At 41.1% G+C, this 16,379-nt stretch overlaps 1 protein-coding gene across 2 annotated transcripts; it reads left to right on the top strand.

Moving 5' to 3' along the window:
• Positions 1-394: 394 nt before the first annotated feature.
• snx10a (sorting nexin 10a) lies at positions 395-3,300 on the top strand. 2 transcript variants are annotated; one of them, XM_030147534.1, is made up of 7 exons: positions 395-818; positions 1,626-1,673; positions 1,806-1,892; positions 1,988-2,088; positions 2,218-2,316; positions 2,479-2,673; positions 2,760-3,300. In XM_030147534.1, exons 2-7 carry the CDS (start codon positions 1,641-1,643, stop codon positions 2,899-2,901), a joined length of 657 nt encoding a protein of 218 aa, XP_030003394.1. In that variant the 5' UTR covers positions 395-818; positions 1,626-1,640; the 3' UTR covers positions 2,902-3,300. The 2 variants fall into 2 exon arrangements, with proteins under 2 accessions (XP_030003394.1, XP_030003393.1); XM_030147533.1 differs by having other exon boundaries at positions 396-818; positions 2,757-3,300.
• Positions 3,301-16,379: the final 13,079 nt, after the last annotated feature.

Genomic DNA, 16,379 nt, shown 5'->3' on the forward strand with positions numbered 1-16,379 from the left:
TTTGTTCAGTGTAAATTGATGTTTTTATAGACATTTGGACCATTATAAGTAAAAGGGAGAAGAAAAAGAATTTTAAAAATTCAAAAGAAATTTGAACTTTGACCTACTTTTCCCAAAATGTAACAACATCTATTCTGGGTCACAGATAATCTATAAGCCCAATTTGATATGAATTCACCCAATAGTTTTATTTTAGTTTTTATTTTTGCCTATTATAAATTAATGGGGGAAAAAGATTTTTAAAAATTCATAATAATTTTGCCTTTGACCTACTGTTCCCAAAATGTAATCAGATCTACTCTGGGTCACTGGTAATCTATAAACCCAGTTTGGTATGAATTCAACCAATTCAATCAATTTTCCTGTTTGAATGTGAACAAACAAACCGAACCAAAAACAATACCCCTTGCCTCCCCTTTGGGGGCGGGGTGATAAAAACCAGTGTTTCCTGTTCCGTCCCCGTGGACCGTGACCCCCCAACAGCTGAGTCCATTTACAGTGATCATCACACTGAAGGTAAGTGGGCTCAGGTGCGCACGGACAGGGACGCGCGTGTGTCCACGGGGACTCGGAACAAGTTCGGCGTCCGTACATGCATGTGGCTTAGTTGAGAATACTCGGAGGACTTTTTATTTGGGTGCTTTTTGTATAGGTTTTAATGCTGTGTGATCCACCCAGGACAGAGGAGGCGTGAACATGCACCTAGGGGGAGCTCCCAGTGTGTTTAGTCCAGTTGAGTCCACGCAGAGCTGAGCCCCAGGCCACACCACTGAGCTGCTGCTGCTGCACACAAACACACTGCTGCTCAAGACAAAGGTAGGATACAACGGGATTAATGTTCTACAGTTTTTGCTTATACGACCAAGAAGTCTGCAGGAGGATTTTAACGAAGCGATAAATGCGGCACAAGTGGAACAATTCAATCGATGACATTAGGTGGAATCCATTGATTTGTATCTATCTGTAGAAAAATCAGTCGTTTGTACTACAAATTACTATATCCACAACAAATAATGATATCTGGTTGTATTGTTTTTGCAGCTATAATAGGCTACATGTGACTATTTTCAGAACATCAGAGCAGTTTGGTATTTAATTTTCTTTAAGTTTTGCTTGCCCCTATTCTTTATGAATGGAAATATGTCAAATAGATGATTCACCAAGTTTTTAAACATGATTGTTGTGAGTTGCGTTGGTAACGGTACTTATTAGTGGTTTGTGGCATGCTTCAGTGGCTTGGCCTATTTATCCAGTGCCTGAAAATGCTGTTTTTCATAGTTAAATCTACTTCAGCTCAGTGTGAGAACAGCCTCCTAACCTGTGTTTCTGTTTGTAGGATTTTAGAAACCCTTTCAACATATGGTTGTTTTCAGCCTCATTTTTGGCACATGGTGATGTTCCTGTTCATTCTGTGTATGCTTATTAGACAGGCCTCTGCTTTACAGAGGAGTTCTTGCATAGTGAACAATGTACAGATGACATTGTTGCATCATGTAAATGTAACTAGTGTCTGAACCTCAATGACCAGTCATTCTGTTACAGCGTGTGGAAGTGCATGCTGCTTAAAGAAAGTTGCAGATGGCCATCTTTACCAGATATTTATTGTACAACTCTTTTTCCCCAGGTTTATTCTATCCACTATGGACTGTATGCTGGATAATCTTGCAAAAACTGTAAGTGATCAGTGTGTGGCTGATTTCCTTTTAAGCACGCATTCATGTCCATTCACTGTTATAGAGTTTTTCATTTCATTTTTTTTTTTTTTAAACTAAAACTCTGTTTTTGTTTTTTTTTTAACTTTGTAGGAGTTCATAAGCATTTGTGTTCACAATCCCAGGGTTCATAAAGAGGACCTCTGGCACACACATGTTGACTACGAGATATGTTTACATGCAAGTACCAGTTTGAGAAAAAACCTCTAAATTTTCTTCATGGTTTGGTCTGCGTTGTCTGAATATAGTAACAAAATCATTGCCTCTCTTTGCAGACCAACAGCATGTGCTTTCGAAAGAAGATCTCATCTGTGAGACGACGTTACAGTGAGTTTGTTTGGCTGCGACACTGCCTGGAGCAGAATGCGCTGATCATGTACGTTTGCACTCCCCTTATATGCAAGTTGTACCATTTTATAGGTAATCCTGTGCCATCTACTCCTATATTTTTTTAATGACTTGGCATGATTTGCAGTTCAGTGGCTTTGTTTATCCTTTTGTGTAGAGAGTTGCCAAAGTTGCCCCCTTGGAACCCATTCTTTAGCCTGAGGAACACAGAGCTGGTTATCCAGAGGATGAAGGGCCTGCAGAGGTTTTTAGAAATGTATGTTGCTCTTCTGGTTAAACCAGTGACTATACTGGTGTTCTGCAAAAACATGGAACTGTCAGAGTAAAAACTTGCTTTGCCTCGAAACATTTATTCACTTTTTTTTTAAACGTTTAAGTTCAGTTTACCACTGTCTCATGAGTCTCCTTTCCTGTTCAGTGTGGTGCATACGCCCCTGTTGTTGTCGGACAGTCGGCTCCATCTGTTTCTCCAGTCAGACCTCAGTATCGCAAAGATAGAAAAGTGCGCTTGGGGGAAGACTAAGTACACAGTGGCCGAGGCAATTCAGCGATCCAACAACAGCTGCATCAATAGATTCGAGGACAAGGCCTCCTGTGACTCTGACTGTGAAAGGTACTGCCTCAGTCAGGTGGATAAAAGCTTTGTATGAACTTGATGCTGAAGTTACTTACTGTTTATTTTCCTCTCACTCTCAGCAGCTCTTCCTCATCTGTTTTGGGGCTGAGCGTGGACACATTAAGAGGAAGTCCCCTGCCATTTTTGGACTGCTCCGACAGCCACTCAGACCTAAGCAGTTGTCTTTCTGAGTTTCCCACCCAAGAGCAACTTGGCGTGCATTAATGTATAACATTTACGCATAATTTGGACAAGGTTCATCAGTGTCTCAGACGTGTTTAACTCCATGGAGCTTTTGTATTTCTTGAGACCAAAGAGGTTTCTTTTACTACTTGAGGATTCCAGTATTCCCCTTAGACTGTGTCTTTTTAATATGCTCCAGTTGTCTCAGAGAAATTAGTTTAGTCATTTAAGTCTGTACTGAAAAAATATTTTTCATGTTTTAAAAGATGTATTGTAACTTTATAATGGTGAATTCTTAAAGCCCTCGAATATATATATTTTTATCTGGATTGAATGTACTGAGGCTGGCAAAGAATGCTTTTGAATCTAAGATGTTTCCTGTTTTTTTTTTAGAAAATATTTGATTTTATGAGTTGACTAAATAAATTGTCTTTTTTTGAAGAACCTGACGTGTCGAGTGGTATAACATGTCATTTGTCAGTATGTAAATTTACAGTATTCAGTAGCATTTGACTCTTGGACATGTATAACTCAATTACAGTGCAGCTGTTGTGTACTGTTCTAACAGCCCAGTAGAGGGAGTGTAGACATCATGGGTCTGCCAAACTCTGACACCATATGTATTCAGTGCTGATAAAATTGATTGGGATTTCATGTACTGAATATGTAGTAATTGAAATCAATGTAAAGATTTTGGGTTAAAAAATGTGCAGATTTGTTACAGAAATGAGAACAGTATGCTGGTGTTATGAAACCCTTCATGTTGGTCACTTCCTCTCTATTTTCTAAAATCTTATGTGAGTAGGACAGCTATAGAAAATCTCTTGTGCCCTTTTAGAGGATATTTTCAGTTCACTTACAACCATCTTCTCTGGAGAGCAGGCTGTGGTCATTTGCAAACATGTTACAGCCAAGTTCTATTTGAACAATCTCCAGTTTTGTAATGGTGAGAGAAAAGACTCCATTTTGGGGACATCAGTTTCAGCTCCATGTCATTGCTTTCCCAGGTGAGATGGCCTAATTAAAGAAAGACAGCAAATTAATTTAACTACTACAGGCTGCTCCTGGGAATCACCTGTAAGAAACAAGACAGCTTCAAACTGTGTGCTACAGGACTGCAGGTGGGGGCAGTGCTGAAGTGCCGGACAACCCTGTAAATTGAAAGTTGATGAAAGAAACGAATGCTCATTAAAGGAGACAGCAGTTCTCTGACGCCGCCTCGTTGGACTGACGTGGGTCGGCCCCACAGTAAACTTGGCCTGTCCTGTCTTACTGTCCTCTTCCTTCCTTCCCCTGGATGGTGCTGTCTCCCTGTGCGCACAAGCCATAATGAAGCTGTCAGTGACTTTGCACAGCAGGCATTGAGCTGTATTCATACGGCAAACAGAACCAGACATACATACACACTCTGTGTCTGAAAACACGCTGACAGCTGTGAACACAAGCACATACACGGGTGGGACGGCTGTGGATGAATGAACATTTTCTCTTTCTCATCCTCTTTCATTTTCTGAGTCTTACTGGTTTGTGGTTTGAGCTCTCCATCTCTGTTTTCACTGTTAAGGTTGACCTTATCAACGTGCCCCATGACAGGCATACACACACACATACGAACACACACAAACTGCTTCAGAGCCAGTCAATTTCCTGACAAAATGAAATGCAACAGCAACGGATGGCATCTTGTATTTATGTGTGCATATGTGTGTGTTTGTGTGTACATCTGCCTTTTTGTAAGAGGGAACATCTAACATTTGGATATTGAGTATTCGCGGTACATGTCTATTTCAGCTCGGTAATTTATAACTCAATTTCCAGTGTGCATTGATGCACTTCATACCTCCAAAACACCAAACAAAGCCCAAACCCAATTGTATTTCAAAGCAATTAGGGTGTCCAGTGAGTTGTGAACAGACCACGTTGCGGTGGCTCTGGGCCCGTGTGATATTTTTAATTGTTAATTTTCTGTCACATTAGTCAACTTCGGTGCCTCTGGACAGGTGACCGAGCTCCTATAGACAGCACAGAGGAGCATATTCTTAGTTTCTCGGTGGATAGCATTTTATGAGTAGGGGAAAGGTTCTGCTGAACGTGATGAGTTAAATGACAGCAAAGTATATCATATTTACAGCTGTTTATGGTTGAAATCATCCTAGTGCTTTTCAGTGGATGTGCAGGCAGTCAATAGCAATATTAGTTTATGAGTGTAAATTATTAGCTCATTTTGGCTCTTACCTGAAGCCAGCGCAAGGAATGGCGTCACCTCTTTGACCCTACAAAAGCCAACAATGGCAAAATCCATATGAGCAATTAGCCTGCGTAACTCTTACCCTGCCCCTGTGCGTATTTATGTACCTATGTTGTTGTTCCATCACTCTTCCTTTTTACTCCCTTTTTCATTTTCCTGTTTCCCTGTGTCTTGACCCTCCTCGTGTCTCTGTAGGCTGCTAAGTTAATTAGGTGTTTGCTTTTGTAGTTGGGTAATTTTTCTACTGACACTGCAGACCCTGCTCCCTCTATCTCAGACGTCTAACAGCGGAGGAAGGAGGCCTGGGGTCTCGACCTCGCAGCCAGCTTCCTTTCCTCTCTCCTGTCTTTTTTACACTGGGTGACAGAGGTCAAAGGTGAGGGCTTGCATTGTATTTGTGATTATTACCTCCAAAGTGCTATTGCATAGAGCATCATTAAAAGTCAATGCATCTCTCAGTCTCTCCTCACTCCACCGTTATATGCCTAAAACACACACACACTCATTTTGCACGCACTCCGCACACCGCCAGCCATTTAACGGCTAAAATACGACCTGTGCGCAGATAAATGTCACTAAGCCATCTATCTGTGAGTGTTAAAAGTCAGCTAATGGAGATGACATATTAGCAGCCCAAATGACTGCCATAAAAACTCCCACCACACCTTGCAGCGCCGCCCGACCACTGTGACTGCAAAAGGATACGGCACTGGCACTGCAACTATCTATTGGCAGGATGAAGGAGAGGAAAAGAGGGTGATGTCATATCTGGATGGAGGGCTTTTGATTCAATAAATTACAGTATGTGGGTTTGTAGTTCTTTACAGCTGTGACTGTGGATATAATGCTAGAAATGCATTACTATGTACCTTACAGTGAAGGGAAATGTGATCTGTTACCCTGTTAAATGTTACAGGTAATGTAACTTATTCCATCTGAGTATTTTTAGAGTTGTCCAATAGGCTTTACTGACCCCTATTAATCAGAAATATGCAAAACGAAGAAGTTTTTAAACAGCAATGAGCAGCAAAGCAACATAACTAATGTTAAATTCCATATAAAAACACATGTATTTGGATTAAATGACCAACATTTGGATTAGTAAGTGTATTTTAAAGGCCCAGGTTGTAAGATTTATTAGAATTTATGAAGATATAATTGCACAAATAGAATCTAATATTCAGAATTATGTACTTCCTGGACATGTAGTTTTGCACTTGGTTTTGTATTCATTTTGTATTATCTTTGGATGTATTTTGTTTGATTTGTCTGACTTTATACAGTATTATTTTATAGCTAGTTGTGTATAGCTAACCATTACGGCTATGATTATTTAGAAGGGGGCAGGAAATATAAGATTTTCTTCATCCTGCTCCTTTTCGAGCATGGGTGTGTACATGTTTGTTCACCTGATGATTACTGAATGTCTGCTGATGAAATGCACAACCATGAATGGAATAAATGAAATTAAATGAAATGTTTTCTTTACAATTTTATGACACTAATGACGTTGCAGAATGAGCCAGTAATGATAAAGTAGTTTGGTTTTTTTTATACAGTAGCTTCAGGTGGACCCTTTTACTCTTTTATAGTGCATGGAATGTGGTGAAGTGTGGGTCAGTGTTAATATCCCTTTATCTAAAAATTCCCAAAATAAACACTGGCTCTAACAAGGGTGTGTTATATTTAGCAGCTACATATAGGAGAGTGTGGGTGGGTTATTCAGTTGATGCCAATCTACACCTTCACCACTAAGTGCGACTAAATCTATCTATAAATTGGACGTTGAGCCTTTATTGTATTGACAGTAGAAAAAGAGAGAGAGGATGACATGCAGCAAATGACCCAGGCCAGGATCAAACCCAGGCTGCTGTGGTAAAGCTTCAGCCCATGCAGAACCTCTTTCCACTACATCCTGAACTTTTAGTAACATATTTATCCACATCAACACTACTACACATAACTAGTTGATGACCAGCATGGGTAACATATTAACTAACACCATTTAGGTTCCAACACACAGACACTTTAACTAACACTTCTGATATAATGCTAATGACCTCTAACCTTTGACCTTTCATAGAGTAGCTGGTCAGAAATTATGGGACAGGTCAACTTCTTATGTCGATGTTTGTATGTGTCAATAGAGCAGCTGATGTCGCAATCAATACCGCTCCCCATTCCTACTTGAAGATCCTCCACAGGTACGTTTTCACCTCATCTCCTCCTCCTTTATCCATTCTACGTTCTATCTCTTTATTAATTACCCTTCTCTACCCATGCGTGTCTTTCTCTCTCTGAGTGAATGGAGCAGTTGTAATTGCTTCTCTCTGGAGCAGTTAGAAGCGGCACAAAGGAACCGTATAGAAACCACATTTGCATTCAAGATGAGCTGAGATGGAGAGAGGGAGGGAGCACTGCCCTCCTGCCCTATAGTGAGCAGCTCCTCTTACATTCTCTCTCTCTCTCTTTCTCCCTCTCTTTCTTCCTCTCCCTCCCTCTCATCTATTGTCTTCCTCTCTCAATCCCTCCCTCCACCTTATCTACTCCCACCACCCCCCTCCTCCTCCCTTTCCCAGCATGCCTCCCCTTGCATTGTCTTTCCAGAGAGTTCCAAGGTCGACGGGAGCTTGCTCATCAGAGCAGGGTATTGTACACTTAGTAGTGGTATGGACGAGCTAATTCATGTGTGAGAGTATGTGTATGATCTCGCTTGTGTGAGTGTTTGTGTATGTCCTGAGGCCTCCATATGTGGGCATACATGAGTAGAATTATACAGGCGTGCATGCTTTGTGTGTGTACGTGGGTGTGTAGCAGTATTTCCGGTGGCTGGTAAAAAGGGGTGAAGGAGGGGAGGCTGTAATTAATAACTCAAAAGCACAGGATTGCATTTTTTTATAACCACCAATATCTCACCACCTCTCAGACCTATACGCTATCACTCTCACTCACTCCTGTGGAGCACGTGCACGCCCATGCGCACACACCCACCATCTCCTGAGGGCTCTTCTTTTCCAGCTTGATAAGCATTTCTCGTTTGTTTCAGCGTTTTGATCAATACAGTTAAAACGCCAAACCAAGCATAATTAGGTCTAAGATGGCTCCCACTGTGACTGAATAGGCTTCACCTAGGGAGGTGCTCACTATTATCATCATCACTCTGTGTGTCTATGTGCGAGTGTATACATATATATGTGTGTGTGTGTTGGAATGCATGTGTTCATAACCATACACAGCGGGATCTAATAGAATTGACAAAGTGCACATCGGGACGTAGATTAAGGGAGAACTCTGAGCTATAAAGGTTGGTTTTAGCAGGTGATGGAGTTGCCCATTTACTGTGCTTTCACTCACCTCCGTCTTCATTCCCATAATCATTTAGACAACCTTTATAATGCATCTCTGCCAGCAGGTTCATTTCAATATGTTATAGGCCACCTCCATCATTTTTTATTGGTTTATTTACTCTGAACGATACATAGATGGAGAGAAGAGAGATCATAAATTGTCCGCAATTACCATTGTACGCAATGACTCTCCTTTGTGTCATAATCCAGGGTGAAAACCTTTGTTAGGTTCAGTCTTGAATGATGAATTTAGTTGCATGACGCACATGTAGGCTAATTTCACTTCCAGTGCATTCAGCTAAGATTTACTGGAATGAATGAATTCAACAGAACAACATCCATCAAGTAAACATCGCTATTTGATGTCCCTACAATATGAAAGGAGTAGTAAATAGCTGTGTGATGGGGGTGTATTTTTGTAAAATTATAGAGATCTTAGACTCTTTCTAGAGCTGCTCGAGCCCACCTAAGTTTGATATTAGCACCCATAATAAGAAATAATTATATTTTCTTTTCCAGACATCATTCATGCACCTGATTGAATTGAGATTTGCCAGTGTTCACTTTCTTAAAAAATACTTTGTGGCATAAACTCCATCTCATTTATTTGCAAAATATACAAATATATGAAGGAATATGAATTTCTTACATTTAATATGACTTACCTAAAGTTTATCTGGGAGCTTGGACACTTTTTTAGAACACTAACTACAGGTCTGACTGTTACAGATGTTTATCTTTTGTGCAAAACTCATACATTAGATTTTTCATTTTTTCATTGCAGTAACATAAAGCTTTACAACAGCAGAGACTAATGTATCATATCTCCTTCGTCATCCTGCTTTTGCTCATATGAATCTATGAAAACGCTTGGTCTCCAGGTTGTAGATGATATCCATGACCATCTGTTTTCCCTTTTTTTCTGTGTCTAACTGAAAAAGAGAGGCAGTTCAACTCCGGGGTTGGGAGAAGTGTGAGCAAGGACAGATGACAGAGACAGGGTTACGTCAATGAAGTCAGGAGTTTTGGTTGAACTGTTCCTTTAAAGACAACGCATGAGGAGAAGACATCTCCATTCAGATCACGGCCAACAAAGAAGTTAATGTGTGTAGCAGAGTGTGTGAGTGTATTTTGAGGGTTGCACAGGTGTCTATGAGAGAGAGTGAGAGAGAGAGAGACCCAAACTGCTGCTGTTTGGGGGGATAATTTCAGAGGAGAGGCGTATGTTGTGCATGTGCACGTGTCTACAAGCATTCTGTGTGTGTTTGTGTTTTTGTGTGTGTGTGTGTGTGTGTGTGTGTGTGTGTGTGTGTGCACGCTGGGAGGACGCGGGGCAGGAGGAGGATTTAGACCTATCATAAAGGAATTCTCCCCCCCAGCCCGTAGCTCATCCCGACACTTTTATGCCTTTTTATTTTCAGGCCCATTGCAGCCAAGCCCAGAGATGTGATTTATACTGCCTGGCAGCATGGGCACTGCAGCAGGAAAGACAGATGGAAGGAGGGAGTAGAGGAGGAGGAGGATGGGTTGGAGGTGGGGGGGGGGGGGGGGGGGGGGGGGGGGGGTTGGACTTTGTGGGAGTTGCCGAGGGAAAGAGGGGTGTATGTGTGTGGCAAGGGGGTAATAAAAAAAGGAGAGATGAGGAGGACGGGGTCAGAAGAAAGAGAGGAAGGAGAAAGAGGTTGCAGAAGGAGGAAGGAGAGATAGAGGAAGCAAAATATCTCCTTGCTTTTGTGGCAGGGAGCTTTCTTCTCACTTGCTTCCTCTCTCAGACATCTTCACCCCTACATCTCTCTCTCTCTAATGAGTTATTGGCCCTGTCTGACTCAGGAAGAGAAGCCCCATCTCTCCAGCACACTGGCGCCCTGACAGCCTAAATCACCCTCCTTCCCCAACCCTTCATCCCCCCATTCCTCTACCCCCCCTTCCCCTCCCCCCAGGCGACCGGGACCCTCCTCCTCCACCTCCTCCTCCTCTTCTTCCTCCTCCTGCTTGCCTCATGCCTGCCTGAGGTGTGTGAAATATTCATGCAGCTCCCATTGATTGGGATGGGAGGTGCTGGGATGGGGAGGGAGTGGAAGTGTTTGACAGGCTCAGGTCTGAGGGTAAGAAGAAGACGAGGAGGCCACCACCCACCAAGAGACAGCTCACTTACAGGGAACATAGACGGGGGTGGCGGGGGTATGTGGGAGATAGGGAGACAGCGGTGGTGGACAGAGGTGGTGGGGTTGCGAAACGGAAGAGGATCTTGATGTTTCATGCAGGTGCAAGCTTTAGATATGTGTGTGTGTGTGTGTGTGTGTGTGTGTGTGTGTGTGTGTGTGACACCTGCCTGCCAGTGTGGCGGTTGTGCTGTCTCTGCGCTGTAACATCTCTCTCTGTCACCCAGCCGCCTGAGAGGAGATGAGCTGCCATGCCTACTGTCATTCATCCATCACAAACGACAGCGCACACTCACACACAGATGCACACATATAAACATTCTTTTTACAATACAAAGCTAAACACATGTCTTTTTCATCTAAATTTCCACTTTAAAAAAATACTTTCTTCGTCAATAGATTTTTCTCTCACTCTTTTTCTGCCTCTCTCTGCTTCTTCTCTCAACCGTAACTGTCACAAAAGTATTTTAGAGAAGGAATTGCCTCCCAAATTCAACTCTAAATGAGAGCAGGGACTGCTGAAGCGCCTTCACTTTATTACCCCATTAATCTGTGGTTATTTCACTGAGAGACTTCAAATTTGATACTGAGTGCTCATATCTGTCTGATTCAGAGCATCCTCTGTAATCTCAAAAGAGAAATGCACTGGGATAAAAAGCAGAAGGGCACATTGGAATAATCTACTTTCCAACTAGGGTCAGTTGTAACATCAGTTGGGGTTAATTGTAACAATCATAAAAAGTGTTAATTTCCTAATTAAATTCAAATTACTTTTGTCATTAATTTTAATGGGGTCATTTATAATGTCTCAACAACAGAACCATATACTGTATGCTGCATGCCTCTGTGCATTTTGTGGAAGCAAATGTGCAGGTCCAGAGCTAAACAGACACAGCATGACACCAAATTAGAATATCCGTTTGTGGTAGCTGGTGATTACACAGTGCACATGCCTCTTGGTTTATTGCAAATGGCAACTGGAGACATGGCATAAGGAATTTGTCTAAGAGCAATATTTATTTAGCAATATTTAATTTGGTTTAATCATAAAAACAAAGGGAATTACTTATTTATTATCTACCTTCTACCATTTTTTAATTCTTAGGTCATGTGATCTCAGGGGTCAAAAAGGCCTTGTAGTCTGCACCAGGTTTTGTAGCTGTGGCTGATGAAAACATGATATACTGATTCTTTCAGATCAAACAGCTACATGTCAGGTCCTACCCACAACCCAAACAGTGAAAGGTTTTTAACCACTGCTCCTGATTTTGGGCCTTTCATTGTTTTACTTAAATCTTACCATTTCAGTTCCATGGTGCTGAAGTTATTTTAACTTGGCACAAAGTGATGATCACTCTAATTGCTCTATGTTCTCGTCTTATGGCGCGTATCTTTAAACGAACAGACACGTGCTGAGCTGTTTCTCCAACCACTCGTCATCGTAGGCCTACTGGTACGATGAATTTGATAAATCCCCTTATCGCCCCGGGAGACAATTAAAGCGCATGTGACAGGGGTCCCTATCTCCGCTCTCCTCCTGTAGCGCTTCATTTAGAAGCCATTTGTCTCCGCTATGGATTTCCTATTTTTAATGGCGTGCGTATGCAGGGGTCGGGGCCATGCTGAATAATAGATGCCTCTCTCTCTCTCTCTCTCTCTCTCTCTCTCTCTCTCTCTCTCTCTCTCTCTCTCTCTCTCTCTCTCTCTCTCCTCATGGCAGGCCCTGTAGAAGGTGTCGGTGTCAGTCTGGAGCGCACGGTGCCGGTGCTCTCCAGATTCTGGCAGGAGCCTATTCAATGCAGCGGACAGGCTTTTGGAGAGAGCCAACAGCAGACAGTGAGCTGATATGAACGGGCACACGTTAACCCTCAGCCTGTACCCCCCATCCCCCTTCCTCCCCCCTTCCCCTTCCACTTCCCCCAGTAAAGGACGTTTATCACAGAGAGCGAGGCCGCTGCGCACTGGGGTGATATATCGCCCTGGTCGAGTGCGAATGAATAGACTAGTAATTATCCTGTTAAAAGGGTGGCCAGACAAAGAGAGAGCCTCGCTATAATTTAAATTGTTTTGTTTCCACCGCAGTCGAAGCCTGGCCTGCTGACTGACATCACGGAATGGGAAAAGTGAGCCTATTTATAGCCTGAGACGTACAGCTAATTGTAGAATTTAATAAGGTTTCTGGAAGAGTGGATTCTCTAAAAGCCAGAGGCCTGCACCTCCTCTCTGCTCAGCTCTTATATCTCACTCACCTCTTTCTTTGGCCCTGCAATCCCATATTTTTTTTTTGTCTTTTGAATCTTTTACTCCATCCTCAAATCTAGTCATCTTCTCTTTCTGTGTGTCCTGACCTCTTGCCTCACCTCCCTTCAACTCCCCCCCCCCCGGCTTATATTCATTCCCCCCCCTCCTGTTATCTCCTATCACATAAAATCTACCTTAGACTAATACTCCTCTCACTTTGCTTGCTTGTCTCTGATTGTGTGATTCTCTGCATGTCACAGTGGCTTAAGGTGTGCATGGATATGTGTGCACGTCTATATGATTACAAGTGTCCTGTGTGAGGATGTGTCCATGGCTGTGCATGCGGTGCCGTCTGGTGTGTGCGAGACAGGGGTAATTGAGCTCAGAGGGTTTTCTGTCTTTGGTGGCAGAGGGGAAATTGGAATCTTCAGAATCCATTAGAGAGATCCTTTCACAGTGACTTTTTGTGTGTGCGTTTTGTGTGTTTGTGGCGCATCTGTATGCACGTGTGTTTGCCTGGATGTGTTTAAGAAGATGAAAAGATGTATGCTGATGAATAAAAGAACATGTAGATAAAATAGAATACTCCAATAGTCTCCAACTCCTCTGTTATCTCTAACTTTATGCTGTTTTTCTACTGTATGTGCCTGAGTCTTAGTGCCGAGTCCCCAGTGTGTTCGGTGTGTATCTCTGACACTAACTGAGTAGCCTACCTTCATAGACTACAGAGGAAATGGGGAGAAAGAAGAGAAGGAAGGTGAGCATAGAGAGAGGGGGAACAGCAGGTAGCCAGCAGCAGATGGTCTCACGCTTCCTCCCTGCAGAGCTATCACTCTCCTCTTTCTTTCTGCACTCCTGCCTCATGTTTTTTCCTGCATTACACACCGTATAATGTATCACCTCACCTCAGTGTCCTTGGTCATGTACAGTATTTACTATACTGTATTCACTGTCTTAACTCACTGCTAATCTACCTCCTCTTAGAAGTTAATAGTGTTAACAAGTATTTAAGTGTCATTGGGTATTTTTTTAGTGTTAATAGATAAATTCACAAACATTATGTCAGTGATGAAAAATGTAGTTAGATATTTTGAGTAAAAGTGCCAATCACACACTGAAAATACTCTACAAGTAAAGATGTACAGTCAAAGTATTACTTTCATATAATAAGATATGACTTTATTGATCCCATCATGGGGAAATTGCAGTGTTTACAGCAGCAAAATACAGAAGATAAAGTGCAGAATGACAGGCACAAACATTCAAGAGTGAAACATGAAATATAAAAGAGAATCTGCTATTTATATTTATATGACTTGTTCTATAAGTATGTAAGTTTTATTAGTAAAATGGGCTTAACAGTATGAGTACAAGTAGTCATTGTGCAGCAAAATGGTCCCTGTCATAATTTTTTTGGATTTATTACTGCTGCACACAGTTACAGACATTGCTTCATATTCGATTTCAACTTCAAAAATAATTGAGCAGGTATGAAAATTATGAAGGATTCATGGGCCACATAAAAAACAAGCAACACTACATACAGTACAAGGCTGAAAGATACATGGAATAAACCAATAATTCACATGCCTTTTACACTTTAATTATATTACAATCAATTCCATGTTTTTTCTCCGACAGTTCCATATACACAAATCTAGGGGCCAGAGAAGTGCAATAAAACAAGTGGTAGGTCTGTTAATTATCAGGAAGACATAAAATCACAAATAAGTGGAGAAACAATTAACCAGTTTGGTTGATTAATTTTCACTAGTGGGACAAATTACAGGAGACGTTACCTACCATCAGGTATGATATCATAGTTCTGTCTTGTTCCCAGTTCTTGACTGACATGCTGCACTGAATGAACAGCAGATGATGAGGGGCAGATGTTGCAAAATGTCTCAGAGGAGAACTGATTTAGTTTTATTTATCACATTACATGCAACCATGAGTTTTAGGCAGTTTTTTTGTTGAGGGGTTGCAGGTTAAATATGCCTGTTCTTTCAGATTATCATATGTTTGCACTGATCCACTTCTCTGAGTCAACTTTTCAAACTGTTTTCTAAGTGACAATGCCTTTTCTTGCATATGGGTGCTTCAATGAAACTGGGTGCCAAAAATATGTATAATATGTAGACCCAATAATAAAAGAGAAATTTAGACATATTTCCCCCCAGGATGTTCCTATTGATGACCTCAGATAAATGCAAAAAATATATATTCTTGCTCTGAGCCATCCCAAAATTAATGAATTTTTAATAAAATATTGGGCCCAAAAATAGGATCAAAATTGGGACATGAAAAGCTACCTAGGTGTCAGTGCATTTGATCTGGAAAACATGCCTTAAAATGGTCTTATATAGCACTATAAATAAAGACACTGTGTTAAATTGGATGATCCTAGTAGTTTTTCTAATCCAGACATGTGCGTTTTTCATGAATCAGCAGTCTCATTCCAGGTTTTGTATGTAACCCATTGTGTCCACTTGTGTTACATGCAGAACCTGCCCAGTTAAACGCATATAAATTGCGAATGATTTTGCAATAGCGGTCATTTTTGTGAAACACTCTGCCTTGTATAATTAGTTCAATTCCCAAAATGTACCTGTGAGAGAATAAAGAGATATTTTAAAAATGTGTGTAATTTTTGTGTCCTTTTGACCGTGTTACATACAGATTTTTGTATTAAATATAATGTAAAAGAATATAAAAATGTGTTTTATCTGAAAAATAGTTTCTCTTTTATCTCAGTAAATATTTAGTTTTAAAATAGACCCAAAGTGCTTCCAAATTTGTTTCGTAACATTCATCTACATCTGGTTTGAATTTTTAGCCCCCATGTCCATGTGTTTTTAGGGACCAGTTTCATAGAAGCACCCACATCCAAGAGGGATTCAGACAATTTAATAAGAAGAAAGTGTCAGTTTCTCATAAACATTAAAAATCCACACACTTGGTTTTCACAGGAAGTTAAAGTGTTAAGAAAAATGCTGTAGACAAAGGAATGTATAATATTTATCTTTGATATAAATAGGAGATAAACAATTGGGTAAAATGGAAGTATAAAAAGTATATAAAACTACAGTAAAAGCATGTATTTATGTTGAACCAGTATCTTAAACATCACCTAGTAGTGAGGAGCATTATGTGCATAGTTAATAATGAATGAAAAAACCTGCAACATGTTTCTTTCTTGAAATATTGTAGTGATAGAAGATATAGGCTTTTTTCAAGTACATAGCATGTGTTGTGGCTTGGATCAATACAGTCACACTGTTAGCACTGTAGTCACAGCTTCTTTAACAGAGAGAGTGTGTGAGGGGGTTTGTGTATGTGTGTTCAGAAACACCCCTATGTGTATAAAGTGCTGTTTATGGTGGTAAATGTGTGTAAATTGATATGAAATTGTGTTCATGCGGTGCAACAGGGATGCATGCATATGTATGGGCATCAGTGTGTGTGTGTGTGTGTGTGCGTGCGTGTGTGTGTGCATGTGTGTGTGTGTGTGAATGGGTTTTG

The sequence above is a fragment of the Sphaeramia orbicularis genome, chromosome 11, assembly GCF_902148855.1.
Source record: "Sphaeramia orbicularis chromosome 11, fSphaOr1.1, whole genome shotgun sequence".
In the NCBI taxonomy this organism is placed as follows: Eukaryota; Metazoa; Chordata; class Actinopteri; order Kurtiformes; family Apogonidae; genus Sphaeramia; species Sphaeramia orbicularis.